The sequence below is a fragment of the Gopherus evgoodei genome, chromosome 19 (genome assembly GCF_007399415.2).
Source record: "Gopherus evgoodei ecotype Sinaloan lineage chromosome 19, rGopEvg1_v1.p, whole genome shotgun sequence".
Taxonomy (NCBI): Eukaryota; Metazoa; Chordata; order Testudines; family Testudinidae; genus Gopherus; species Gopherus evgoodei.
In genome coordinates, this window is record NC_044340.1 from 1,311,147 (window position 1) to 1,337,974 (window position 26,828).

Here is a 26,828-nt window from a genome sequence, read left to right on the forward strand (position 1 = left end):
AGTACCGGTAGAAGGCGGTTTAGTCTTTTTGATTGTTTTCTTTACTTGCAAATGCGTATTTTGCTGGAAAGATTTTAATTTGTATTTGTGCTGGGGGGGAAGGCTTCTCTCTGTGTCTATAAGCTGAAAGACCCTGTAACCTTTACCATCTTAATTACAGAGAAAACTTTTACTTTTTTTCTTTCATTAAAAACTTTTCTTTTTTAAGACCTTTTTTTCCCCTTGTTGAGGCTCAAGGGAATTGGTGGGAGACAGGGAGAGAAAAGAGGAGGGGGGAAGGTGCATTTCCCTTTGTTTTAAGATTCAAGGAGTTTGAATCACAGTGATCTTCCAGGGTAACCCAGGGAGGGAAAACCTGGGAGAGGCAACGGTGGGGGAAAGGGTTTACTTTCCTTGTGTAAGATCCAGGGGGTCTGGGTCTTGGGGTCCCCTGGGAAGGTTTTGGGGGGACCAGAGTGTACCAGGCACTGCAAGTCCTGGTTGGTGGCAGCACTACAAGATCTAAGCTGGTAATTAAGCTTAGGGGGATTCATGCTGGTACCCCATCTTTTGGACGCTAAGGTTCAGAGTGGGGGTTATACCATGACAATGGGTCATTACGAAACCTAATTTCCCCCTACTATTATTCACACCTTCTTGTCAACTGTTTGAAATGGGCCACTCTCATTACCACTACAAAAGTGATTTTTCCTCCCTTGGGATCCTGCTGAATTGTCTTAATTGAATTGTCTCATTAGACTGACTTCATACTTGGTAAGGCAACTCCCCTCTTTTCATGTATTTATACCTGCTCCTGTATTTTCCATTCCATGCATCTGATAGTAGGCTGTAGCCCATAAAAGCTTATGCCCAAATAAATTTGTTAGGTGCCACAAAGACTCCTTGTTGTTTTTATCATAACAACTGACACTGCTGTTTATAGAAAGAAGCCACTGCAGCCTATTGGAGCAAAGAATGCCCTTTTAAAACATTTAGAAGTAGGAGTTATTGTTATCAGATCATTAACTCTGGAAATACAAATTTCTATAATCTAATACAAAGATATCCATAAACACTTATTTTTGTACTGGGGGAGCCACAAAGCTGGAGGGGAAGTTGTTACAAACTATTATGTCGAATACAGAGATTTGCTTTTCTTTTTAGAATTGATTGAACAACCTGGAGAACTGGGAAAATACAGAAGCAGCTGAATTTAAATTCACCATTAGCAGTTACGCTACTCATTCCTGACCTGTTTCTGATTAAATACTCGGATCTCATAAAATGAGGTGAGAGGTGTTGTGTACCAGTGCATGTAGTAATATACCTAGACACAAGGAAAGTAGGGAAGGACTTGGAATGTCTTTAGGCTTATCATTTTTTGTTACAAACTTGTTACTTAAAAGTAACTGCACATCTGACTTGCAAAAAGTGATGACTTTACAAAGGAGACGCCAATCTTGGCCATTTTAATTTAAAATACCCACAGCAATTGGACCATGTTTTGGCCTAATCGCTCATCATATTTAATTATTGAAGAAAAAGCCATTGAGAGTCGCTGGAGGGCAGATAAGTGTTCTCAATGGATAATTATTTTATTTTTAGATTTTACATTGTACCTTTAAAATGAATGATGGCTTTGAAAATTGATAAATGAAAGAGCTCCCAGGCAGAGTTATTTGCAAATAACTGTTCAACCCAAAGCACATTTTAATGATCAAATTATAAACCCTATGAATTCACATGATGCTTGGTAAACAGTGCAAAAACATGCAACCAAATAAACAAACATTTTTTAAAACAGTCTTGTGTGACTGAACCAGTTTTGTTTAAAAAATGGGCTGAGACAAAGACCAAGAAGTTTTCTATAAGGAACATTTTTTGAGAAAGTGATGAAAGACAGAAAAGATTGCTTTATAATATAATGGCTCTTTCAACCTGAACGCTTGCATTGATACTGGGACACTAAATATATAGCTCTATAGGCGCACACACAGTATCAGTAGAAATCCTGACAGCCATTAGCGGTTACATTACTGGAGCACCTTGCTAAGTACTAAGTTACTGAAAGCTGCAGTGAGAACCTTTAACTCAGGTTACCCTATTTCTCTCAAATCTACTTCATGTTTGACTAACCTAAAAACAGTCGGAAAAAAATTGAACAAATCTGTGTCCTGGGTAAGATTAATTTTTAATCTATGTTTTTATTAATTTGTATCTTACAATCATTGTAACAAGTTTAAGGAGACAATCTGTGACTTCAGGGGCTAGCAGCAATGCCTCACCCTATGTAATTCAATGTTTGTTCTTATCAGATCTTCGCAGATACTGGAAAGTTTTATTTGAACAGTTTGAATAAAACTCACAAAATCACTTTACTGACCCTCCAAGTCCTTTTTGTTAATGTTCCACAAATATTCACAAGAATTTTTTTTGGTTTTGTTTTGGGTTGTGGAAAAATCATTCAAATACTTGTGCAAATGTGTCTGTGGAAAGGTTGGGGGTGGAAGTGTCTGAACTTTCAGATTTCCCTACTTCCTATTTATGAAAAATTGGCATCCAATTAGGGCACAGAATCCATAAATCATGCCATATGTGACCAATCACACAAGTAATTAATAGCAGAGCACTGCAGTACTGTAAATAGCAACTCCTCATCAGAAATCTGTTCGCATAGGATGTTCCAACAATTTGGAGTAATGAATAAAAAGTTTGTGGATAAAAGTAACAAACATAAAAAGAGGCCTAAATTAATAAAATTATTAGCTACAAAATTTGCACCTGGGTGAAATTTTCATTATAATCACAAAGATGGTTATTGATACTTTGCCTCCATCTAGAGCAGGGGTCTCAAACTCAATTTATCTTAGGGCCAGTGCCAGTCCTCAAATCCTCCCAGCGGGCCAATAATGTCACTCATGCTACCCAGAACCTGCCCCCACTTGCTTAACGCTCTGGGAGGGAGTTGGGTGGGGGAAGGAGGTCTGGGGTAGGGGATTGTGGTGAAGGCTGTGGGAGGGAGTTTGGATGCAGAAGGGGTGAGAGGTTGGGCTCTGGGAGGGATTTTGGGTTTGGGAGTGGGTCTGGGGTGCAGGCTCTGGGAGGGAGTTTGGGTGCTGGGTGCAGGCTGTGGCAGAAGGTGGGGGTGCAGAAGGGGGTGGGGTTTCAGGCTTTGGAAGGGAGTAAGGGGAGGGATGCAAGCTCTTGGAGGGAGTTTGGGGGTGGGAGGGGATGTGGGTGAAGAGGAAGGGGATGCAGGCTCTGGGAGGGAGTTTGGGGGCTGGGGGTGTGTGGGGAGGGGGTTGGGGCTCTGGGAGGCGGGGACAGGAGTTTGGAGGTGGGAAGGGGTATGTAGGGAGGGGATGGGGGTGCAGTCTCTGGGAGGGGTTGGGGAGTGAGGTGCTTGCCTGGGACTCCAAGGCAGGCCAGGGGACCTCCATGCGCTTCTGCCCCCAAACACCGGCCCCGCAGCTTCCCATTGGCCGCAGGGGCCCTCAGGGTGGGGCCAGCGTGCGGAGGCACAGCCCTGCCGCAGCCACGTTTGGCGAGCAAGCAGGAAGCCACTCAGCTCTGCTGCACTGCCAGTGGTGGGCGTGGCCCCGGACCATTTTAAATCACCTGGGGGATGCGTAGGGGAGGGGAGCGCTTGGGGAGTGCAGGCAGGGCCAAGGGAGAGACCCAGCCCCAAAATTGCTGGAGCCCCATGGGCCACATTGGGGAGGCTGCTGGGCTGCAGCTGGCCACTGAGCTGGGCGTTTGAGATGCCAGATCTAGTGCTTTAAAAGCTCCTTAGGTCTGCAGGATGCTCATGCCTAGATCTCTTCTTATATGGCTACCAAATCTAGTAATTGACAAGCAGGGGCAGACACTTGTTGAAGGCTCAGCACTCTTGGACTGATCTAATTCTGTCTTAATGTGTTAGGGCCTTTGTGCACAGCACATGTACAGCGCCAGTGATTGCTTGGACAGGATTTCTGGTTTTCATATCCAAATTTTTGTCTGTTTTTAAATCACCAAAGGAAACCTGGAACTTCATGAAAAGCTTGGATCACAGGTATTAAATTCTCTCTCTCTATACTGAGACTATTTTTCTTTTTTCCTCTTTCCTTTAAGCACAAACACCTCAAGATAATTTTACCATTGAAAACTGATTCTTGACCTCATTTTTAAACCCATTATATGCAAGCTTGTTTGCATCCTCAACAAAATCTGCTTGTCCTTACAAAACCCCAGCAAAGCTCTGAGTTTAAAATCAACAGTACCCAGGGAGCTGAGAGGGGAGAGTCAGTCAAGAACCAGGGACTGTTAATTGAATGTTGCAGTTACGAGCCAGCTCAGGCCAGAAACTGGGTTCCTACTGATACACAAATTTTAACTTGTTAACTTTCAGTAATGGTCTGAAAATCCCAGAGCCACCATTATAGCGGAGGTACCTTCCTCATCTTTCCAGAGTTTACCAAGGTCTCACTGTAGTGCTGACCAGAGACAGAAAGCATTTCCCAAGCTGTAAAAAGGTCTAAACACAAAGTACAAAAACTGGCAAAGTGTCAGTCAGGTGGTTCTCTCCAGATAACCTTCCTGAAGAGGGAGCACTAGGCTCGGTCTGCACAAAAGGATCATATTTAATACACTTGTAAAAACACGGTCAAGTGACAGGAGTATGGTCTTGTGGCTAAGACACCGCAGGGTAATCAGAGAGCTAGTGTGAAAAATTGGGACAGGGTGATAGGCGCCTATATATGATAAAGCCTCATATCAGGGCTGTCCCTATAAAATCAGAACATTTGGTCACTCTAAGGGCTTGTCTACATCAGAAAGTTGCAGCGCTGGTGAGGGAGTTACAGCGCTGCAACTTAGGAGGTGTACACATCTGCAGGGCACCACCAGCGCTGCAACTCCCTGTTTGCAGCGCTGGCCGTACTCCCGTTTTGTCTCGGGTGTAGAGGATCCAGCGCTGGTGATCCAGCGCTGGTAATCAAGTATAGACACTTACCAGCACTTTTCTTGACCTCCGTGGAATAAGCAGGTATCCCAGCATACCTGAGGAAGCCTCTGGTAATCAAGCTGGTCTCCTTCCCCGGCTTGCTCTCGCGTTCCCCGAACCCCGAGCAAGCAGGTCTCCTTCCCTGAGGTTTGCTGGGTGGTTCTGGGAACGCGAGAGCAAACCGCGGCGAAGCTGGTCTCCTTTCCCGGTTTGCGCTCTCGTTCCCCGAACCCCCGAGCAAGCAGGTCTCCTTCCCTGCGGTTTGCAGGGTGGTTCGGGGAACGCGAGAGCAAACCGCGGCGAAGCTGGTCTCCTTTCCCGGTTTGCTCTCTCGTTCCCCGAACCCCCGAGCAAGCAGGTCTCCTTCCCTGCGGTTTGCAGGGTGGTTCGGGGAACGCGAGAGCAAACCGCAGCGAAGCTGGTCTCCTTTCCCGGTTTGCTCTCTCGTTCCCCGAACCCCCGAGCAAGCAGGTCTCCTTCCCTGCGGTTTGCAGGGTGGTTCGGGGAACGCGAGAGCAAACCGCAGCGAAGCTGGTCTCCTTTCCCGGTTTGCTCTCTCGTTCCCCGAACCCCCGAGCAAGCAGGTCTCCTTCCCTGCGGTTTGCAGGGGGGTTCGGGGAACGCGAGAGCAAACCGCGGCGAAGCTGGTCTCCTTTCCCGGTTTGCTCTCGCGTTCCCCGAACCCCCCTTGAAGCCGCCCAACAGCGCTGCAGTGTGGCCATATCTAACACCACTTGCAGCGCTGGTTGCTGTAAGTGTGGCCACTCTGCAGCGCTGGCCCTATACAGCTGTACTAATACAGCTGTAACAACCAGCGCTGCAAAATTTTAGATGTAGACATGGCCTAAGGCACTGGGCTGTGACTCAGCTGATTTGGGTTCAGCTCTTGGCTCTGTTTCAGATGCCCTGTGTATAATCTCTGTGCTTCAACTCTCACTTCTGCAAAATGGGGGATAAAGAAAGCAGGGAAGCATTACCTCCATTTTGCAGAAGTGCTCAGATACTCTGCTGATGGGGACTATGGAAGCAGAGATAGGTCTGACTGGTTTATAATTAGTTCATATATGTGGACAGAAAAAAACATTATTATTAGGGTTAAAACATGGTTTCCACCATCGGTTTTTCTGTTCACACAGGCAACAGAAAACATGTTGTAACTTAGAGGGGCCACACCCATATTTCAAACTTTGTGTAATCATTGCTAGTTTGTAGCTGAGACATACCAATACCAGACAGCGTACAATGCCAGGAAACGAACAGACAGTTTTGATCTCAATTTTATCACTTGTACTGAATCAAGTGATTGTGGCTGCCAACAAATATTTCTCCAAATAAAATGATGTTGCCTATTGTTCTGGCTTTTGCTTTTTTAGGATGCAAATGCCTGTGCAGATAGGCAGCTGGGATGAAGTCCTCTCATACATCCAAACTAGCGTGACCAGACATCCTGATTTTATAGGGACAGTCCCGATATTCTGGGCTCCATCTTATATAGGCACCGATTACTCCCTACCGCTCTCCTGATTTTTCAGGTTCAGTTTTCTTTGGTGTGCAGCTTCCACTTAGAGGAGGTGACATTATGGGCAGAGATTGTTCTTGGATTTATGTGCAGTCTCCCTAAGGTGCTGTACCTCTTCTGGATCAACAGTCATACAAGAGGGAATTAAATTTACAGACCCCTGGCAACAGTTACAGGATTAAATTCTCAAATGCTCTGGAAGAAGAAAAATTCCACATGCACAACAGACATCCAAAATGGCTCAACATAATTTATTTTTTTATGTTAAAATGTACAGAGTTCTTTTGAAAGTACTTGCTAGAAAGGGAAAAAAAAGTGATATTACATACAAGGAGAGGAAGGGAGGCCAGCCGGCCAGGAGCACATGACATGGAGAATTACAAAGGCATCTAGGCCTCCCTTCCCCTTAGCTTACAAGTCACCATGAACAAAGTACAAAGAGGTTACAAAACAGGAAAAGCAAATATAAACAGACAGGAATAGACTTAGCTTCATTTGTACATGCGGCTTTTAGAGGCATCTGGAGCTCTATTCACACACTCTAGAGATCTCTTTAAAGAGAATTTTTATCTTTCTTAAAATAGTTTTTAATATTCTACAACAAAGATAAAAAATTTTAAAGATGGAATGAAATGAAAAAGCTCTTATTTTAAAAGGCATCAAAGTCACTAACAGTGATTTTTTTAAATTTCTTTTAGAAGATTACCCAAGTTATCTTGCTAAAAATACATTTTTTTTTAAACAGAAGTGAAAAAATGGTAGGTACCAATATTACTTGTGTTGGATAATTTCTTTTTATAATATAGAAAAGAACTTTTTTTTCTACAATAGTTCTACAGTCACAAAGGTTTGTGGAAAAGGGAGCTGCCCAATTGATTAAAAAAACATACAAAAACCAAACCAAACATAACAGCAAACAAACTAAATTCACAGCCCTCATTTCAACAGAGTCTCCTTCTGTCTTTAACCCTCTTTCTCCCTGCTCCCCCGCCCTCCCTCCCACAACCACGAAGCAATGACACAGCTGAAGATCTAGGAAGGAGAGGGCAGCACAGTGCGCTTTCTACATGGATGAGTTAAAACCGGAATAGTATATACAGAGAAACAGGATTCTACACAGCCTCACACATGCTCAAAACAAAGAAATAAGGAGTGGAAGTCCTTGGAGTTCTGCCTTTTTATATTTGGCAGTTATTGAAGAAAGGTCCGTTTTAGTGCATCTGAAGAAACCTCAAATCTTCATTTGGATTTTTTTTGTTTTGTTTACAACTAACTGTTTTTATTATTGTCTGTATCTCTACAGAATATACAATAAAAGAGAGACTTTTACACTAAAGGGTAAATAATGGCCCTTCTTTGTATATTTGCTGGCATGCCAACAGGTGCGATCACTCTCTTTTATGATACACAGTTGAGTAGCAGAAAGAGAATAGGAACAGTGGGAATAGCGTGGAACACGCACACTACAAAATCCTGCTGACTAAGTCCCACTGCTGTTGCTGACTGTCCCACTCCCATTTCCTCCCTTGAGAGGAGCTGAAATTCCCTTCACTTCCCACACACAGACTCAAAGGTGATGAATTTCTTAGGCAATGATCTCAAAAGAAACCGGGAAAGCAGGAATGTGCCTGTTTTAACACCATGACTCCCCTGGAAAAAGGACACACCCAGCAGTTTCCCCCCACATGCAGAGGAATGGAATAGTGACAAAGACTCTATAGGTTTCTTGTCAAGTCACTGAAACGTACGCTTCATCTTCCAAGATTATGTGAGTAAAGGAATATAGAGGCAGATCACTGGCAATGGCTGCTCTTGAGCTCAGTCAGACTCCAAGGCTCAGAACCAAGACCCTTAGCATTTCAAAGCAGATACTAAAAACGAGTTTGGGATCTCAGAGTTATGGCTGATTTTCAGGTTGTCAAAACAAGACCCTGTAGCCATTTTCTTCTCTTTCTGATGCACAGTAACCATCACTTATCCTTCTAGTGGCTGCGTTAGGGTTCCATACAGTTCTCCTTTGAGATGCTAATGCTAGTTCAGACTGACAGTGTGTGTGTGCTGGAGAACATTTTAAAGTAACATACTTTCAAAATGAAACATACAGACTGTATTTCAATTAATTAATCTATGAAGACATCAGTGTGAGAAGAATTTTTGTTTATATATAATTCCAATTGTACTGAGGGGTGAGAGGGTCAGAAAGGGTTAAGAGGAGAAATTTTCCTGCCTCATTGGAATAGTTAGTTTGTCCTCCATGTCCTGAGTCTCCCATAAGTGCCTCCTGCGGGACTTAAGTAGGAAATGCAAGGTGGGGACTAGAGGGATGGGTTTTGTTGCTCTTTGAGATGTCTGACATTTTAACGACTGCAGCATTGGGAGCTGCACACAGAGGGACATACTGGAGGAAGAGGAAGGGGTGGGGAACATACACTTGAAAGTAAAATTTAAAAAGATGATTCACTGTTAAAGATATTCTGTCTGTGTGGTCAGCAAAGTAAGGCTCTTTTTAAATTATGAAAAGATTTTTGTGCACGTTTTCCCCCTAAAACCATTTTAAAATGACTTCAGCTGTAAAATGTTTCAGGATTCTGAAGGAAACAAAAACCCAAAATGAACGAACGAAAAAAGAATAAAGACCAGGCTTCCTAAAAAATAAAATAAACCAAAGAAAAACCCTCTAAATCTACAGCAATATTTTTAACTGGAAAAAGGTCCATTTTCTCTGGTTCGTCAGTATAAAAGGTTCCTTTATTTATATATATTTAAGTTTTTAGGTTGCAAGTTCATCTCGCTCATCTTCTCATGTATGGTCCGTTGAGCGACTGCTTGGGCACCCCAGCAGCATTCATGTAACTGTGATGGGAGGGGCCAGTATACATCATGTTTCCATGAGGATTTGGCTGCATAGGCTGCTGGGTATAGGCCTGGCTCCCCATCATTCCCATCTGCATCTGCATAGGATACTGTGCTGTCTGGTTCATGTACGCAGGGTTACTATGGTAACTGCTGTTCATCATGGGCTGTGTCATCCTGTAGCTGTTCATGGCATTCAGGGTGTTCATATTCATGGAATTGACATTGTAGGGGGGAGTTGGCATTAAGTTAACCCCCATGTTCATACCTCGCTGAACAGCTAGTGCACGAGGGCCAGCCTGCATGGCAACTGCCGGTGGGCTGCGGCCATAGAGCTGCTGCTGGTGTGCAGTTGCAGAGGGCAGTGGTGCTGATTTAGAACGAATGGAAATATGCCCCTTTACGGGCATTTGCCCCTGCAACCTTTGTGTGTGGGGGATACCAATGTTGGTAGCAGACATGTTACACTGAAGCAGAGGTGATGTGAGGTTCATGGTAGTGGATGCCAAGTTTGGTGGGGGTGTCATGGTGGCTTGTGCTTGCGGTGTCCCAGCTAATGGATGAGATGGAGCTAGCTGAGCCAATCCTGTGTTGGACAGAGAAACACTGGTTGCATAGGATGTCACAGCAGGAGAATGGCTATAAGGCATGGCATGAGGGTCCATAATGGTGTTTGTCAGCTGCTGCAACTTGGCTAAACTGAATGTGGCTGATGGCTGGGAGTAGCTCCCAGCACCAAAATCTCCTGGAATCCTCTCATAGATACTTATGTTGCCAGTGCCTCCTGATTCAGGTATTTCCATGATCATAGGTGCTGGGGTGAAACTATTATTCATGCTACACTGAGACAGTGGAGGTTGTTGCTGGGGTGGAGGTGGAGGTTGAGGCTGTTGTGACTGAGGCTGCTGCTGTTGCTGCTGCTGCGGCTGTGTTGCTGGTTGCTGGTTGCTTGGAGGCCTTTCTACCACACAACTCTGAGGGGACTTAATGTTGCAGTTTGCAGCAGGCTGGACAGTGCTCTGTTGCATCATGCTGCAGCTGTTGCCAATGTTTGCCATTTGCTGAGTGACAACGCAACTGTTCTGAGTTAGGCTACCAGAGGAGGACAATCCCCCATAGGAGCAGCTGCTCTGGGAAGAGTTATTTCCACAAATGCTGCCTCCCATAGTGGAGTCATAACTGCTGGGGTTTTCGTAGTTCTCTGTGGTGCTCTCAATGCTGCCAAGGTCACTGAAGCCACTATCCACTACCTGCTGAGAGTGGTCTGATACAGAAGGCACATCCATCATGGGGCTGGTCTCCATGTTCTGCATAGAAGGTGCGGACAGGGATCCTTGTTCAGGGCTTATCTGGGTGTAACCACTCTCCAGAGCAGGCACGTTGGGACTACTGACAGAACGCACAGATTGGCTAGGATGGGACTGAACAGAGGATATTGGACTGTTGTGTTCTGAGGCATGGCAATCTTCAACCATTGATATTTGAGGGTCCTCATCAGCTTGAGTGTAACTCTGCAGAGTCTGACAAGCTGCAAGAGTTTCCTCACAGTCCTGGTATGCTACATCATGTTCATTACTTTCCTCCTGCGTCAAGGATTGGACTGCTTGGACAGTTTCTAGATCTAGTTCACTATGAGGAATCTCTTCCTCTTCTTTTAATTCAGTTAACCTTTCTTTAGTATTTTGCTCTTCTTCATGATCGTCCTCAGAACCAGGGACATGTTCTGAGCCCACTGATGTCTCATGGGAAGCCTGCTCTTCCTCAGAATCTGCCTCTGCTTCATTTTTGCCCTTTACCTCTTCTCTACTGCTCTGTATACTTGTTTCTAAAAAAGACTCCTGGACATCAGGCTCCTCCTTTACTTCTTCTCTAATTGGCAGTTCCTCCAATTCTTTCTTCTTTGCAGATTCCAGATGACCATCATCTTCATCATCTGCATCATGGTCTTCATTTTGGTTTATAACTACTGCAACCTCATCCTCTTCTTCCTCGTGGTCATGCTCAGGTTCTTCTAATTCTTGCTGTTCTTCTTCTGATTGCCTTTGCTCTTCTAATACCCGTGGCTTCTCCTCTACTTCTTCCTCTACCTCAGGCTCCTTAACATCTGCTGCTGGACTGCTGCTGCTGTCCATAGGAGAAACTGCTCTCACTTCACTGCTGGCTGTATCTTCCTCTTCTCCCTCTCCCACCTCCTCTGTTTCCATTTGCACATCTTCCTCCTTCTTTTCCTCAGTGAGGGGCTGCTCCTCTTTCTTCTCAAGAGGTTCTTCTTTCTCCTGCATTTTGGGTTTACGCCCTGGTTTTGAATTAGTTACCATGGCATCAACTCCCTCATCCTGAGCAGATACTAGCACCTTTTCCCGGTTCAGTTTAAACCCTGGTTTTCTACCAGGTCTTTTCTTCCAGTGGATTGGTTTGCGACTTTTGCCTTTTGGCCATCCCTTTTTCTTTTTCATGGGTGTGGAAGTATCTGGCTCAAATGGAGAAACCTTTGCTTCACATTTTCTGAGCACAGATACTGGCTTCAAGGTAGGGGTGCCTGGAAACACAAAACAAAAATATCGCTTAACTTTTCATAATTACTTGAATGTTTCCTTCTCCTTGCCTTCAAAGGAATCCTCCGCCCATTTCAAAGTCCCAAGCATTCCACCCCATTTATTTATTCAATGTTTATGAACAATAAAACGGAACAGATAATTTTTAACCCTTTCCCTCACTGCAATATTTGCTCATTAATAACACATGAAATGAGTTGCATTTGCAAAGAACATATTTTTAGAGTTTTGAGCCTTTAATATATAATCCAAATTCAGTGACATAGTATACGTTAGAAGAACTAGAAAGGACTACCATAACTTTGCAAGTACAATTAATGTGTTTTTAATAGGAAAATGTTCCACTTTAGCAAGATACTTCCCACACCTATGAAAATACATTGCACATGTGTTTACATTTAGTTCTGTTCTTCAGAAGAGATCTAAGATCCAGAACTATGTCCCTTTCCAGTCATTGCTGAAATTGATTAAAAATCAAAGTAATTATATAGATCCAGTAGAACACCAGAGTTATGAATTCACCAGTCAACTACACACCTCATTTGGAACCGGAAGTCAGCAATCAGGCAGCAGAGACAAAAAAAAGCAAATACTATACCGTACAATACTGTGTTAAACAAAAAGTACTAAAAAAAAAAAAAAGGGAAAATCTAAAAAAAAAAAGAAAAAGATTTGACAAGGTAAGGAAACGGTTTCTGTGCTTGTTTTATTTAAATAAAGATGGTTAAAAAAAAGCAGCATTTTTCTTCTGCAAAATAAAATTTAAAAGCTGTATTAAGTTAATGTTCAGTTGTAAACTTTTGAAAAAAAACCATAACTTTTTTTTCTGAGTTACAAACAGCCTCCATTCCCAAGGTGTTCATAACTCCGAGATTCTACTGTAATTTAATTTGGCAGCTGAAGAACACTTAGTTTCTGCATAAATAATAAAAGGAAGCCAAATTTTTCTCGCTTTTGTCTATTTTTTGATGGATCAATTTTCACATTTAAGCTACTTTCCAAATGTTATAGATTCATAGATATAAGGCCAGAAAGGACCATTGTGATCATCTAGTCTCACCACTGGTATAGCACAGGCCCTAGGACTTCCTTGAATTAATTCCTGTTTGAACTAGAGCATTTCTCTTACAAAAATATCCAATCCTGATTTAAAGTTTTGAGTGATGAAGAATCCAACACAGCCCTTGATAAATTGTTCCAATAGTTACAAATTTGCACCTTATTTCTAGTTTGAATGTATCAAGCTTCAACTTCCAGCTACTGGATCGCATTATACCTTTCTCTGCTAGACTAAAGAGCCCTCTATTTCTGCTCCCCATGTTGGTACTTATAAATTGTGATCAAGACACTCTTAACCTTCTCTTTATTAACTTAAACGGACTAAGCATCTTGAGTCTCACTATGAGGCATGTTTTCCAATCCTTAAATAATTCTTGTCTAACTGATCACCGTATTTGAGGTTGAGAAGGAATTTTTCCCCGGGTCAGATTGACGGAGACCTTGGGGTTTTTTTGCCTGCCTCTGCAGCATGGGGCACAAATCACTTGAAGGTTTTAACTAGAGTAAATGGTGAATTATCCGTAACTTGAAGTCTTTAAACCATGATTTGAGGACTTCAGTAACTCAGCCAGAGGTTAGAAGTCTAATACAGGAGTGGGTGGGTGAGATTCCGTGGCCTGCAATGTGCAGGTGGTCACATTAGATGATCACGATGATTCCTTCTGACATTAAAGTCTATAAATCTTGTGGACATCAGACCTGGACATAATACTCTGGTAGTGGTTGCAGTACCAAATACAGAGGTAATGTAACCTGCCTACTCCTACTCAAGACTCCCCTGTCTATACACACCAGGATCACATTAGCTCTTTTCGCTACAGCATCACACTGGGATCTCATGTTGAGATGCTTATCTACCATGATCCTGAAGTACTTTTCAGTCACTGCTTTCCATGACAGACTTCCTCATGCTGGAAGTATGGCCTACATTTTTTGTTCCTAGAGTGTAATTTTATATTTGGCTGTATTAGCACACATATTGTTAGCTTAAATCCAGCTAACCCAGAGATCTAGATTGCTCTGTATCAGTAGCCTGTACTCTTCATCGTTTACCACAGACATTCTTGCTCTTTATGGGCCTGTTCCTACAAGATGCTGAGCACTGTCAAGTAGAGTTTGTGAAGTCAAGGGGAAGTTGGAAGTTTTTGATACTTCTATTAGTCTCTCAGCACCGTGTAGGACTCAGTTCTAACCGCAGTAAATTGCTGAAAAATTATTAGTTCCTATATGTTTTCATACTTTTGAGTTCAAACCAATGGAGTCACCCTAAACAATTTCTCTCTCTCTCTTTAGTGTTAAATACTTCAAAATTATTTGAAAGGTGTTGTCCTACTTCCCATTCAATTGACATTTAGTCATGCTGCCCCATTTGGTTCTTTAAAAAACCGGTTACTAACCTTCCATAACTGTTGTTCTTCGAGATGTGTTGTTCATGTCCATTCCGTGTTAGGTGTGTGTGCTTGCCACATGCACTGGTGCCAGAAGTTTTACCTGTAGTGGTATCCATAGGGGACTGGCTCTGGTGCCCTCAGGAAAGGCGTGCATATGTGTCGACAGAAGGGGCGCCGCCGGCTCCCCCCTTCCTCAGTTCCTTCTTGCCGAAACGCCGACAGAGGGGAAGGAGGGCAGGTCATGGAATGGACATGAGCAACACATCTCGAAGAACAACAGTCACGGTGATGAGTAACCGTTTTTTCTTCTTCAAGTGCTTGCTCATGTCCATTCCATGTTAAGTGACTCCCAAGAGTATCTGTGGAGGTGCGTAGGAGTTCATAGATGTATTGATTGCAACACAGCTCTGCCAAAGCCAGTGTCATCTCTGGCCTGCTGTGTGATGGTGTAGTGGGTTGTGAAGGTGTGCACCAAATACTACGTTGCGGCCCTGCAGATATCCTTGATAGGGACTTGTGCTAGGAAGGCTGCTGACGATGCCTGAGCTCTCACTGAATGTGCCATCACTATCGGTGGAGGTACAACCTGCGCCAAATCGTAGCAAGTACAGATGCAGGTAGTAATCCAAGACGAAAGCCTTTAAGATGACACTGGGAGGCTTTTCATCCTGCCAACCACCGTGACAGAGTTGAGTCAATCTACGGAAGGGGTTGGTATGCTCTAAGTAGAAAGCCAGAGCCTGCCTGACATCTAGAGTGTGCAAACCCCTCTCCTCGTTGGACACGTGAGGCTTTGGACAGAACATCGGGAGGAAAATGTCCTAGTTAACACGAAAAGGCAACACCACCTTTGGAAGGAAAGTAGGATGGGGAAGCAAAGTAGGATGGGGAAGCAACTGAACCTTGTTCTTGTAGAACAGCGTGTATAGGGGCTCCGAGGTGAGGGCTTTAATCTCGAAGACTCACCTCGCTGAAGTGATAGCCATAAGGAAAGCAACCTTAAAACGGCAGATGTGCAAGAGAACAGGAGGCTAGAGGTTCGAAGAGAGGGCCAGTGAGCTTAGAGAGGACTAGGTTGAGGTTCCATTGGTGCACCAGGTCCTAGACTGGGGGAAAAAGCCTTTCAAGGCCCTTAAGAAACCTGATAGTCATTTCATGTGAGAATATCGATCTGCCTCAGATGTGGGGATGGAAAGCCAAAATGGGTGCCAGGTGCACCTTGATTGAGGAGAAGGCCTTGATGTTTTAGGTGAAGCAGATAGTTCAGAATGGACTGCAGAGAAGACTGGGTCAGGGAGATCCTCTGCTCCGATGTCCAGCAGGAGAAGCACTTCCACTTTACCAGGTAATCACTCTGGTGAAGAGTTTTCTACTCTCCAATAGAATGTGCTGGATTTGACTAGAGCAGGCCTCCTCCTTTGGGTTCGGCCACACAGCATCCACATTGTGAGGTGGAGAGAGGCAAGGTTCGGGTGCAGCAACCTTTTGTGATCCTAACAGCAGGTCTGGGCAGTTGGGAAGCATCCACGGGGACTCTGTTGCAAATCCATGAGCATGCGGAACCAATGTTGGGGCGATCATGATGACTTTGGCTCGGTCCCTCTTGATTGTTGAGGGTCCTGAGAGAAGCGGGATCGGCGGGAAGGTGTATATCAGGTCAGGAGGAAAGCATCTGAGAGCAATCTGCTGTCAAGCTCTTGAAGGGAGCAGAACTGGTGGGACTTCCTGTTCTACCTGGTGGCAAATAGGTCCACTTGGGGAGTTCCCCAGCTCTGTAAGATCATTCTGATGACCTCCGAGTGGAGGGACCACTCGTGGTGAGAAAAAAACGACCTGCTAAGGTGACCAGCCAGCATGTTTCGGACACCAGGAGATGTAGAGCCTTGATTTATATGGGGTGCCAAGTACAGAAATCCCCCAGCCGGAGGGCTTCTTGATAGAGGACCGAGCGCCTCCTTGCCTGTTGACATAAAACACGGAGGAACACCTGTACCACCTGATGGGATAACTGCAGAAGGAACAATTTGCAAGCCAAACAGATGGCCCTGAACTCCCTGACACTGATGTGCAATACCAGCTCTTCCTGGGATCACAGCCTCTGGGTCTTTAGTGATCCAAATTGGCTTCCCACGTGTCCGACACTAGCACCATTGTGGGTTTTGGGGTCACGAAGGGTACTCCTTCAGGCATATTTACTGGGGTGGACCACCATTCCAGAGCAGTAAGTACTTATTGTGGAATTGTGAGGACTCTGTCCAGGTGGTGCCTGGCTGGGGTATAAACTGACATCAGCCACATCTGGAGGGGTCTGAGATGTAGTCGTGCATGTCGAATTAAATACATGCATGTCACCGTATGCGCTGGCAACCTGATGCACACCCTGGCCGTGGTGACTGCGTGATTGGCGAGTTGGGTGATTAGGCCTGATATTGCCTTGAATCTAGGTTCTGGGAGAAAGGCCCTGGCTCAGATAGAGTTTAGAACTGCCCCAATGAACTCTGTTCTCTGCACTGGAACCAATGTGGATTTTTTTGTTCCTTTATCAATAGATCCAATGCTCAGCAAGTGACTTGGATCAACTCGATGCTGCGATGAACTTGTACCCTCGAACGACTCTTGATGAGCCAACTGTCAAGGTAAGGGTAAATTTGAACGCCCTGGTGCCTCAGATAAGCTGCGACCACCCATGCATTTTGTGACCACCATTGGCGCTGTAGCCAGGCCAAATGGAAACCCAGGGTTGTGAGTTCAATCCTTGAGGGGGCCATTTGGGGACTTAATTGGGGACTGGTCTTGCTTTGAGCAGGGGGGTGGACTAGATGATCTTCTGAGGTCCCTTCCAACCCTAATAATCTATGATTCTATGATAAGGTCAGAGGATGCTCCTGGGCACCCTGCTCAGACCCTTCTTCTGAGTCCGGAGAGGGGTGGGAGACTGCCGCTGACCTCCTCTCTGATGCCTCCAACACTGAACGCTGCATCTCGGTTTAAATAAATAAATATATGGAGATATTCCTATCTCATAGAACTAGAAAGGACCTTGAAAGGTCATTCAGTCCAGTCTCCTGCCTTCACTAGCAGGACCAAGTACTGTCCCTGACAGATTCCATCCCTCCATGGCCCCCTCAAGGACTGACCTCACAACCCTGGGTTTAGCAGGCCAATGCTCAAACCACTGAGCTATTCCTCCCCCACAATGCCACAGGTTCCAAAAGTGCCACGAGGTGGGCCATGCACCGGCTGGTAGCCCTGGTGGAACCCTCCCAGATATGGCTGGGTGTGCCTGGCTTGAGGAACCCGCCATCTCTTCAGCCTCCGAGCCTGAGGAAGAAAGCTCCTCCCTTGGGGACCACGGTGGCACTAATGCGACATCCATGTCCCCTCCGCACCTAACATCCCGGCGTCTGCGGCTGAGGGAGAAGTGCTGGAGCTCAGGGTCCCGGTGCTGCTTGTCCAGGGACCGGTGGCGGAGCTCGGCGGATCGGCAACGGTACACCAGTGATCGACAGCTAGTGCTCTGGGAACAATGCCAGGAATCTGGCTATTGACAATCGGGGAACAGAAAACGAAGTCTCGACTCCGGAGCTTAGTGCAGCAAGTCTGGTGATCTGCGTCTCAGCTCCAGGGACCATTCATGTGGTTCTGGGGATTGGCATTGTGGTCCTGATGATCTCCGTTGCCCTGAGGAGCAGGTGGGACCCATGCCATGATCCCGGGGACCAGTGGCATGCTTTGGCTCTGCGTTGACTGTTCGGCGAATGATGCCACACCTTGGGGGACCAATGCCAATAGTCCGGCAAATGGTGCCAGGAGCTCTGGTTGTTATGGGCAGGTTGGAAGTGCACCCCCGGGAATTGCTGCTTTGACGTCGACTGCCGTGGTGCCAGGGAATGATGCTGTGCCAATGGAGACCGTTGGCCAGGCCTCAGTGCCAGCTTCCCTCTGGAGATGAGGACGTCTTGACGGGGCATTGGTGGCACCAGCAAAGACATGATGTCTTTTGCAGCCTGAAAGGCTTCTGGAGTCAATGGAATCTCCTGGTGGTGGGGACCTCTGCCACTACCTGGGGTGGCTGGTGGGTCCCTAGGAAGGCTGGATAGCCTAGCCAGCGATGCAGGTACCTGGCTGAGCTCGAGATGTGCTGCCCCGCATGGACCTATGCTCCTCTCGGGACTTTCCCTTCCCAGTACGGGATGTTGAGGAGCACCATCTCCTGGGGTGCTTTCTCTGCTTTTTAGCAGGTACCAGGGACCGGCGCCGGCAGCACACTTCGCACAGATGTCACGGTGCTTGGTGAGGAGTCCAGTCTTGGCCCTCACACTGGTCTCTGAGCCGCCAACTTCATGAGGAGCACTCTTAGTCTTATGTTCCACTCCATTTCAGTTCTTGGCTTGAAACTTTTGCTGATGCAACACTTTTTGCTAATGTGAGTTTCCCCCAAACGCATCAAACAGCTTTGATGATGGTCACTGACCAGCACAGGCTTTTTGCAGTGATCACAGGGCTTGAAGCCCGGGGACCAGAGTATGCCCCATTCCTGAGCTAAGTCCCTTAGGGGATTATCTAACTTATCTACAGTATTATTTAGCTATTAAGAGAACAATGAAAACTACTTATCTAAGAATTATTTACACGAGTGATAGGAAAAAAAAACACTTCCCAAAGCAAGGAGACCCTCCAGCACCATCACTGGTGGTAAGGAGCAGCTGAGGAAGGGGGGACCCGTGGCATCCCTTATACTGGCGCATATGTGCACCACTCCAGAAGGCGCCAGAGCCGGTCCCCTACAGATACCACTGAGGGGAAAACTTCTTGCACTGGTGCATGTGGTGAGCACACACCCCTAACATGGAATGGACATGAGCAACCGCTCTAAGAAGAACTTAAATTTTCCATAACTAGGAGATACGATAAAATTGAGAGAAGAAAAAGGTAGATCAAACATCAGGGAAAACCTGGAAATGTTATGTAATAGTTTATATAAAAGCTTCCCAAGGAAAAGTACTGAAAGTCTCATAGCTTAAAATGGACCAGATAGATCTTTTCTTATCTCTAATTTCTACCATCACAAAACAATGTTCAAGCTGTAAAATGAATTCCCTAAAAGATACGTGACGTGCAACATGTTCAAGTTATTTTTTTCAATCTTAACTATTGCACGTTATGACATTTTGTTATTCTTTCTGCCTAATCCATGTTACATTAACCCTTTTTTTGCATTTAATTTTAATGTAAGTGTGGATTAACACCATAGGAACACAATAGTGATTGGTGCTATATAAATAGCAAAGATAGACAGAATTACATCATTACCTCTTCAGCATTCAAGTACCTTTAGGGATGATTCTCCTCAGCTAATGAGAGGCCAGTTGAGTATTATGAATTACTTAGGAAGTTCCAGTAAGAATCACTGAAGGTGGCATGAGAACAGCAAACATCTCTTTCTTATGGTCCTTTATTTTTATCTGGCTGTTTGCCCTCATACACTGTAGGCAATCAAAGAGCTCCCACAGCATATATGCAATGTATTAGGCAATAATGGAGCATATAACAACTGTGAATTAGGTTATGAGTGAAATATTTGAATGAGAGATGCTACGTCTATAGCGTTACAGCACACTAAATGCCACAGTTCAGACCAAATTTATTTTTCTTGTCTGTATTAAAGGTTTAGGACCAGAGCACTTTGGGGAAGGATTAGAAATTGAGGGCAAGTATACCCAATATAAATGAGGAATAGATCCCCAATAGACCCTTTATTGTCTATTCCTCCTACTTTATTTAGTCACCGTAAGGAGATGCTGAGTAAGACATTATTGGGATTTGCTTTGCTTTTATTTCTCTTTGCGTAACCATTACTGCAGCCACATATGTTTCCTTCACTAAGGAACTGGAACAGATGAAATGTGAAGATGACCTGTTATCTCTTCACATACTGAGATGATACTTAAATATAAAAATACATTTTTCATATGAGTTATAAATATCAGAGGTTGGTTTGACTGGTAATCTGTGCCTAGTTAGATATTTTGTCTGGAAATTACAGGGCAGTGTATACCACTTCCTGAGGGATTAAGGCTATCACTCACTCAACACCCTTAATTATATCAAGGTGCCAATTCACAGCTTGCTCATTAAACATACCGTTAGTGTCATCAGACTCCTCTTCATCTTTGGACTTCCTCTTAGAGGAGGGTCTGCGCCTGAGGGTATCCTGGGGGGGTAAGTGGCGAAAGTAGCCCCGGGTGAACAGTTCACTCTCATCCTCTTCCTCTTCCTCCTCAATCTCAAAGGTAGGCTCTAATCGGGGCATTGGTCTCTCAGAGTCCGAGTCCTCAAAAGGTTCATCCAGTACCTCTGTGGTCTCAGAGATTGTTTCAGTGACAACACTGCTGTTGTGGTGCTTGCGCTTACGGACTCGCCTCTTCCGATGGAGAATTGGTTTCTGGGTGAAGGGGGGGAAAAAAGGCATTTGATCACATACAGCAAAAATAAACCACTGAAAAATGGAAAAAACCAAACTTCTGAACTCAACAGTCTGCGTGGGCTCAGGATAGCCTCCCCTCCAGAATCTAGAAACTACTGAAACTATGGCCCAGATTCTGCCCTCAGTGATTCAGGTGAAAATACAGAGGAATACTACTACTACTACTGCCCTGCTCTTGTATAGCAATTTTGTCAGTAGATCTCAAAGCACTTTGCAAAGGAGATCAGAGTCAATTATCACCATTTTACAGATGGGGAAATTGAGGCACAGAACAGTGATATTAGTTGCCCAAGCTTACCCTACAGGCTAGTAGCAGAGGTGGGGCTAGAACCCAGCCATTCTGAGTTCCAGTCCAGTGTTTTATTCATTCGGCCACACTTCTATGAACGTAACTGGATTTACACCAGTGTAACAGAACAGAAACTGTTTGTAAGAGCTGAAAATCAACAATCCATCCATGACCTGCTATAACACTGTTCGGCAGGTTTAGCGTCCAACAGGATCACAGCTAACTAACATCATTTCCGCACATGTGTATGTGAATTAAAACCAACTACACAGATTGTGCAGAAAAGATGATTTCTACTTTTTGTTTGCAGCATCCTGCCACTAAACACAAGGTTTTCTTGGTTCATGTTTATAGAATTCGTATCTCCAAAATCAGGCATAGTGAAGCCCTCACATTTGCAATTTATTTTAAACTTGCTGATTTGTTAACATTGTTTTGTGAAGCTTCTTTTCCAAAGAATGCTATTTCCATGTTTATTGCATTGTATATGACATGACATAGATGTATTTTATAACAGAAGGGAGTGAAAAATAAAAAGCCACGGGGAACATGGGAAAGCTTCACTTTCTGATACAATAGAAAGTGTCTACTAAAAGAGTTAGCAAAAGTGTTCTCCACATATTGCCTTCTCTACACATTCGAGAAACAAGGACAGTCCCTCAGATTATTTGAAAAGAGGCAGATCAGTTGCTATACTGTAACTTGTGTAGCTTTAAACCAAGTCTCTTTAGCAATGGACCCCAATATGGTACCAATCCATGGAGAACGTGTACTGCAGCATGCAGCCAGAGATGAAGGAGCACAAGAAGCACGTACCTTTCGTTTTAATGTTGGCTTGGTGAGAACAGGTGGAGAGTTTGAACGAGGACTCACAGGCTCATCCTCCTCCTCTTCGCTACTCTCACTAAAGCACCTCAGGAGAGTTCTATCCCCATCGCTATAGCGCCGGGGTAATCTGTCACACTCCTCTGTGAATCTGCATTTCAGGGGCTCGGTGCTGTTCTTTAGCTGCCCCCTCCACATTTCCATGCCTTCGCTGTATCGCCTCCGGGGGGCTGACGACTTTTCAGCTTTGCTATACTGTCCCTGAGGGACTGCAGACTTTTCCTCATCTTCACCATAGCGACCCCGTGCGGCTGGAGATTTCTCCTCACATTCTCCACATCGCCCATGAGAGACTGCTGACTTCTCCTCGCATTCACTACATCGCCCCCGCGAGGCTGCTGACTTCTCCTCGCATTCACTACATCGTCCACTGGGGACTGCTGACTTTTCCTCCATGAGCAGTTTCTGTTCCTTCTCACTAAAGGGCTCCTGCAGCTTTTTGCCTTTTCGGCTCCATCGGCCTCTCCGTGATGTTTGGCTGTTTGCAGGAAGACTATCCAGGGGAAGAACTTGTTTATTTGGCCGTGTAGAATTGTCTGGAATTATGTTTGGCTTTTTTTCACTCTCTGTAGGAGAATAAGGCTCTTGCTCCTTCTTCTCCCACAATACAGATTTTACCACCTGAATTAAATAAAAACAAATAAATTTCACATATTTTATTTAAATTATGTTTCCATCCTGAACTCCATCCTAAATAAGCTCTTGACAAGACAAGACACAGTACTGGAGACTGAAGGACTCAGAACAAGGTATCAGGGATGACTCCTGGGAACTGCAGAATTGCAAATGGATAGCTCTCAAAGGGCTGCAAAGGGGTTCCAAAATCCCACTTTGATAAAGTTCTCCCACAAGCTGCTTGACAGCTTATTTCTACCAGTGGCCATTAGTTTACTGAAACCTGCTGGAATGAAAATATAATAATTTTACAGCAGAGTCCAGTATCTGTTAAACCTCGGAGGAAGTGAGATGTAAAAGCCCTTTTTCCAGCTATTTGCATATGGTCAAAGTCAACAGAAGTAATTTTCTATAGCAATGTAGAGTCAAGTGCATTTCACGGTTTAAATGCTATAGCAGTGTGCAATTAGCTTGTCAACAAGAGTAAGGTAATCTATTTGGGTCTCTCCTCAGTGCTGTTACTGATGTAAGTGGGTATTCACCCACGAAAGCTCATGCTCCAAAATTTCTGTTAGTCTATAAGGTGCCACAGAACTCTTTGCTTTGACGTGACAAAGTGCATTGCTTGAGGATATGATAGCCTCCAAGTTTCCCATTGCTTTGTGGGCAATGATATAAGGGCAGAGTTACACTGTTTTGGTGCTCTTCACTGTGTATTTTCATACTGGCTAACGTCTTCTGCATTTTTAAGTGTAAACGTAACTTTGAATATCTAGGTTCTCTAATGTAAAAAACCAAATATTATTTAAGGGAAAAAAAAATCCATAGGAGAATTTCTAAATTACAACAACCTTGGTTCCATTTTTCCAGGGTGTGGTCTGGGCATTTCTCTAGGTTAAAAAAAATTAGTAATTGTTTAGTGACAGCAGTCCCTTTGTAATTTCCAACCACACTGCACCAGGATGGGCTCTACTTCCCTCCAGACTATGCTCCCTTTGGATTTCACTTTTCTGGTTTCTGAGCTGAAAACAGACAAGCAACCTAACCAAAATTCTGATGTCTTCAACCATTTAATAAAACCCTATAGCTTCCCATTTAAACTTCTAGACTGGAAACAAAACACCTGTATTATCTGGGGAGGTACAAGAGCTGACTGAGTAGGACTCAAATGGCTATGGTCTATATAACGAGAAGAGATTCACTCTTACACTGACCTCTCTTTCCTTCTGCTGCTGCTCTTCATTTTCTCCTTCCTCAGTCTCTTCCTCTTCATCCTCAGAGACAACAGTGTTGGAAACTATAACAGGTGTCCAACGCAGACATTCTGGATCTACATCTACAGGCCGGAGATTCACCTGGAGCTTTGCCATATGATCCTGGATAAGTTTCTCCCGACGAACAATAACAAATCTGGGAATAGAGAAAAATCCTTCAGTCTGCCTTAGGAGTGGTGCACACTGTAGACATAGACACAGAGAAACCAACGCAAAGCAAGATATGATAGAAGGACTCTGTACCCTCAATCAATGCCCATCATGTCAGGATTCAGGAAGGAAAGGTAGCAGAGGACAGTCTGACAAGACAATATTCTATCATCTGAGATATCCTAAGACTGGGAGGGAGGGCACCTTCAGTCTTTAGAGCAGTGGTTCTCAACTTATTTATTGTTGTGGGACGCATATGTGGCCCACAAAGTATTAGCTGGGCCGCAGGTTGAGAACCACAGTGCCCCCCAACTAACTCCCCTGCCCACCCTAACACCCTATGCTCAGAGCCCTCTGCCCAGAGACCCCTCCACAGAGTGGGGCCAAGAGTGGAGAGCTGGTCATGCGGCAGGTACCCTGACCCCAGACCCTGCTGCGTGGGCCCAGGGGGCAGTTGGCTGCCTGGACCCCAGAGCCCACCCCAAGCAGGACTGCCTGGAGTCCATTCCATAGTAGGGTTGCCCAGAGCCCGCCTTGAGGCAGGACAGCACAGAACATGGACCTCGCTGCACAGCAGGGCAGCTGGGAGCTGACAGCCCAGAGCCTTTAGCACACACCTCAGTTGGGCTTCAGCTATGTGCTAATTGGGCCACATGTTCAGAGCTGCTGCTTTAGAGAGACAGCACTAATGTCTTTCCATTCCTTGCCACTGGTAACAATGATATTGTTAGCTACAGAGCAAACTGCAAGTTGAACATTACAACCTCATTTGATTTTAGGGGTAAATAGTGAGGTGGCAAAGTTTGCAGATGATACAAAATTACTCAAAATAGTCAAGTCCAAAGCTGATTGCAAAGGGATCTCACAAAATTGGGTGACTGGACAACAAAATGGCATGTGAAATTCAATGGTGATAAGTAAAAAGGAATTCACTTTAGAAAACATAATCCCAACTATACACACAAAATTATGGGGGTCTACGTTAGCTGTTTCCACTCAGGAAAGAGATCTTGGAGTCATTGTGGACAGTCCTCTGAAAACATCTGCTCAATGTGCAGCAACAGAAAGAAACGCTAACAAAATGTTAGGAACCATTAGTAAAGGGATAGATAATAAGACACAAAATATAATATGACACTGTATAAATCCATGGTATGCCCACACCTTGAATACTACTTGCAGTTGTCGTTGCCTCATCTCAAAAAATATATATTATAATTGGAAAAAGTAAAGAGAAGGGCAACAATGATTAGGAGTATGGAACAGCATCCATAGGAAGAGAGACTAAAATGACTTGGACTGTTTATCTTAGAAAAGAGACAACTCAGCTAAGATATGATAGAGGTCTGTAAAATCATGAATGGTGAGGAAAAAGTTAATAAGGAAGTGCTATTTATCCCTTCACTTAACACAAGAACCAGGGGTCATCCAATGAAATTAATAGTCAGCAGATTTAAAACAAAGAAAAGGATGTACATCACACAACGAACAGTCAACCTATGGAACTTGTTAGATAAGTTTATGGAAGATAGGTGCATCACTGGCTATTAGCCAAGATGGTCAGGGATGCAACTCCATGCTCTGGGTGTCCCAAAGCCTCTGACCGCCAGAAATTGGAACTGGATGACTAGATGGATCACTTGATAATTGCCCTGTTCTGTTCATTACCTCTAAAGCATCTGATACTGGCCACTGTTGGAAGACAGGATACTGGGCTAGAGGGACCATTGGTCTGACCCAGTATGGCCATTCTTATGTTCTTAGATGAGGGTATTAAGACTGTGGGATTGGGTGTATGTAAACTGGGGGAGAGGCAGCCTAAAATGAAGGGAAGGAAAGGGTGAGAGAGAGAGAGAGAGAGAGAGAGAGAGAGACACTCATTACTTAGGGTACATATCAAAGACTTAATGCTACTCAAGAACACAGTCAAAAGGCTAAGTCCCAACTACAAAAATATACTTTAACTGTGTTCATGGACATCAGTGTTATAACCTGAGCAGCTGACCTGGTCACTTTTATAATGTAAACAAGACCTTTGTTGCGGGACAAAAAGTACCTTTGCTCATGTGATTTTGAATGACACCATACCATACCACCTCCCCAAAGAAATAGGAAAAGTAAAAAAAAAACAAAGCAAAACACATCACTGCTATTGTGTAAGAGCTGATGGTATTTTACTTGGCTTTGATGTTCAGATTATATATTTGCCCTTCTCAACATTCACCCTGATTATTGGCATATTACTGTGTGATATGTCCTGCTAGTGCTGTCTGAGCAGTCAGAGCTGGCCCTTGGGAGCAGGAGAGATATTACACCACGCAAGTCTATGAATGTGATCCCTCCCCCAACTCCATACAGCTGTATCTGGATCCCAGCTGGGAAGCAGTGGGACTGCTATACTCACTGGTCCTTGCGAAAGTCAAGCATTCGCAGGTGATGCAGAGTGGAAGTGATGTCTTGAGGGCAGATTCCAGTGAGTTTGCTTAACTTTTTGATGCTGATTTGCTTGTCATTTTGATGATAAAGGCACTCCAATATTACACTTTTCCAATAAGCCATGTATGAGAGACGGCCCAGATCAGACAACGGCTTCTCTGGGGACCCTGCCTGGCCCTCACGCTTTGATAGCAGATAGCCTAAGGAAACACAAAGCAACTTCTCACAAATACTGGCATACGTAGATACCAACTATTACATCCTATCCCAGTGCCAACATTATAGAGAAGTTTGTACAGTGGCATTCTTCCAAAAAAGAGATGGAAGGTGTTTGAAAACCAAGACTATATCC

At 44.5% G+C, this 26,828-nt stretch overlaps 1 protein-coding gene across 3 annotated transcripts in view; it reads right to left on the minus strand.

Moving 5' to 3' along the window:
* Nucleotides 1–6,712: 6,712 nt before the first annotated feature.
* The window catches only part of KAT6A (lysine acetyltransferase 6A), a 76,574-nt gene continuing 56,458 nt past the window's right edge, over nt 6,713–26,828 (minus strand). For all 3 annotated transcript variants that reach the window (XM_030538609.1, XM_030538610.1, XM_030538607.1), the window contains 5 exons: nt 26,445–26,676; nt 23,831–24,026; nt 21,933–22,622; nt 20,485–20,785; nt 6,713–11,874 (listed from right to left, as the gene is read on the minus strand). In XM_030538609.1, coding sequence (XP_030394469.1) covers nt 9,275–11,874; nt 20,485–20,785; nt 21,933–22,622; nt 23,831–24,026; nt 26,445–26,676 — 4,019 coding nt within the window. In that variant the 3' untranslated portion in view covers nt 6,713–9,274. The remainder of the gene's footprint in view (nt 11,875–20,484; nt 20,786–21,932; nt 22,623–23,830; nt 24,027–26,444; nt 26,677–26,828) is intronic.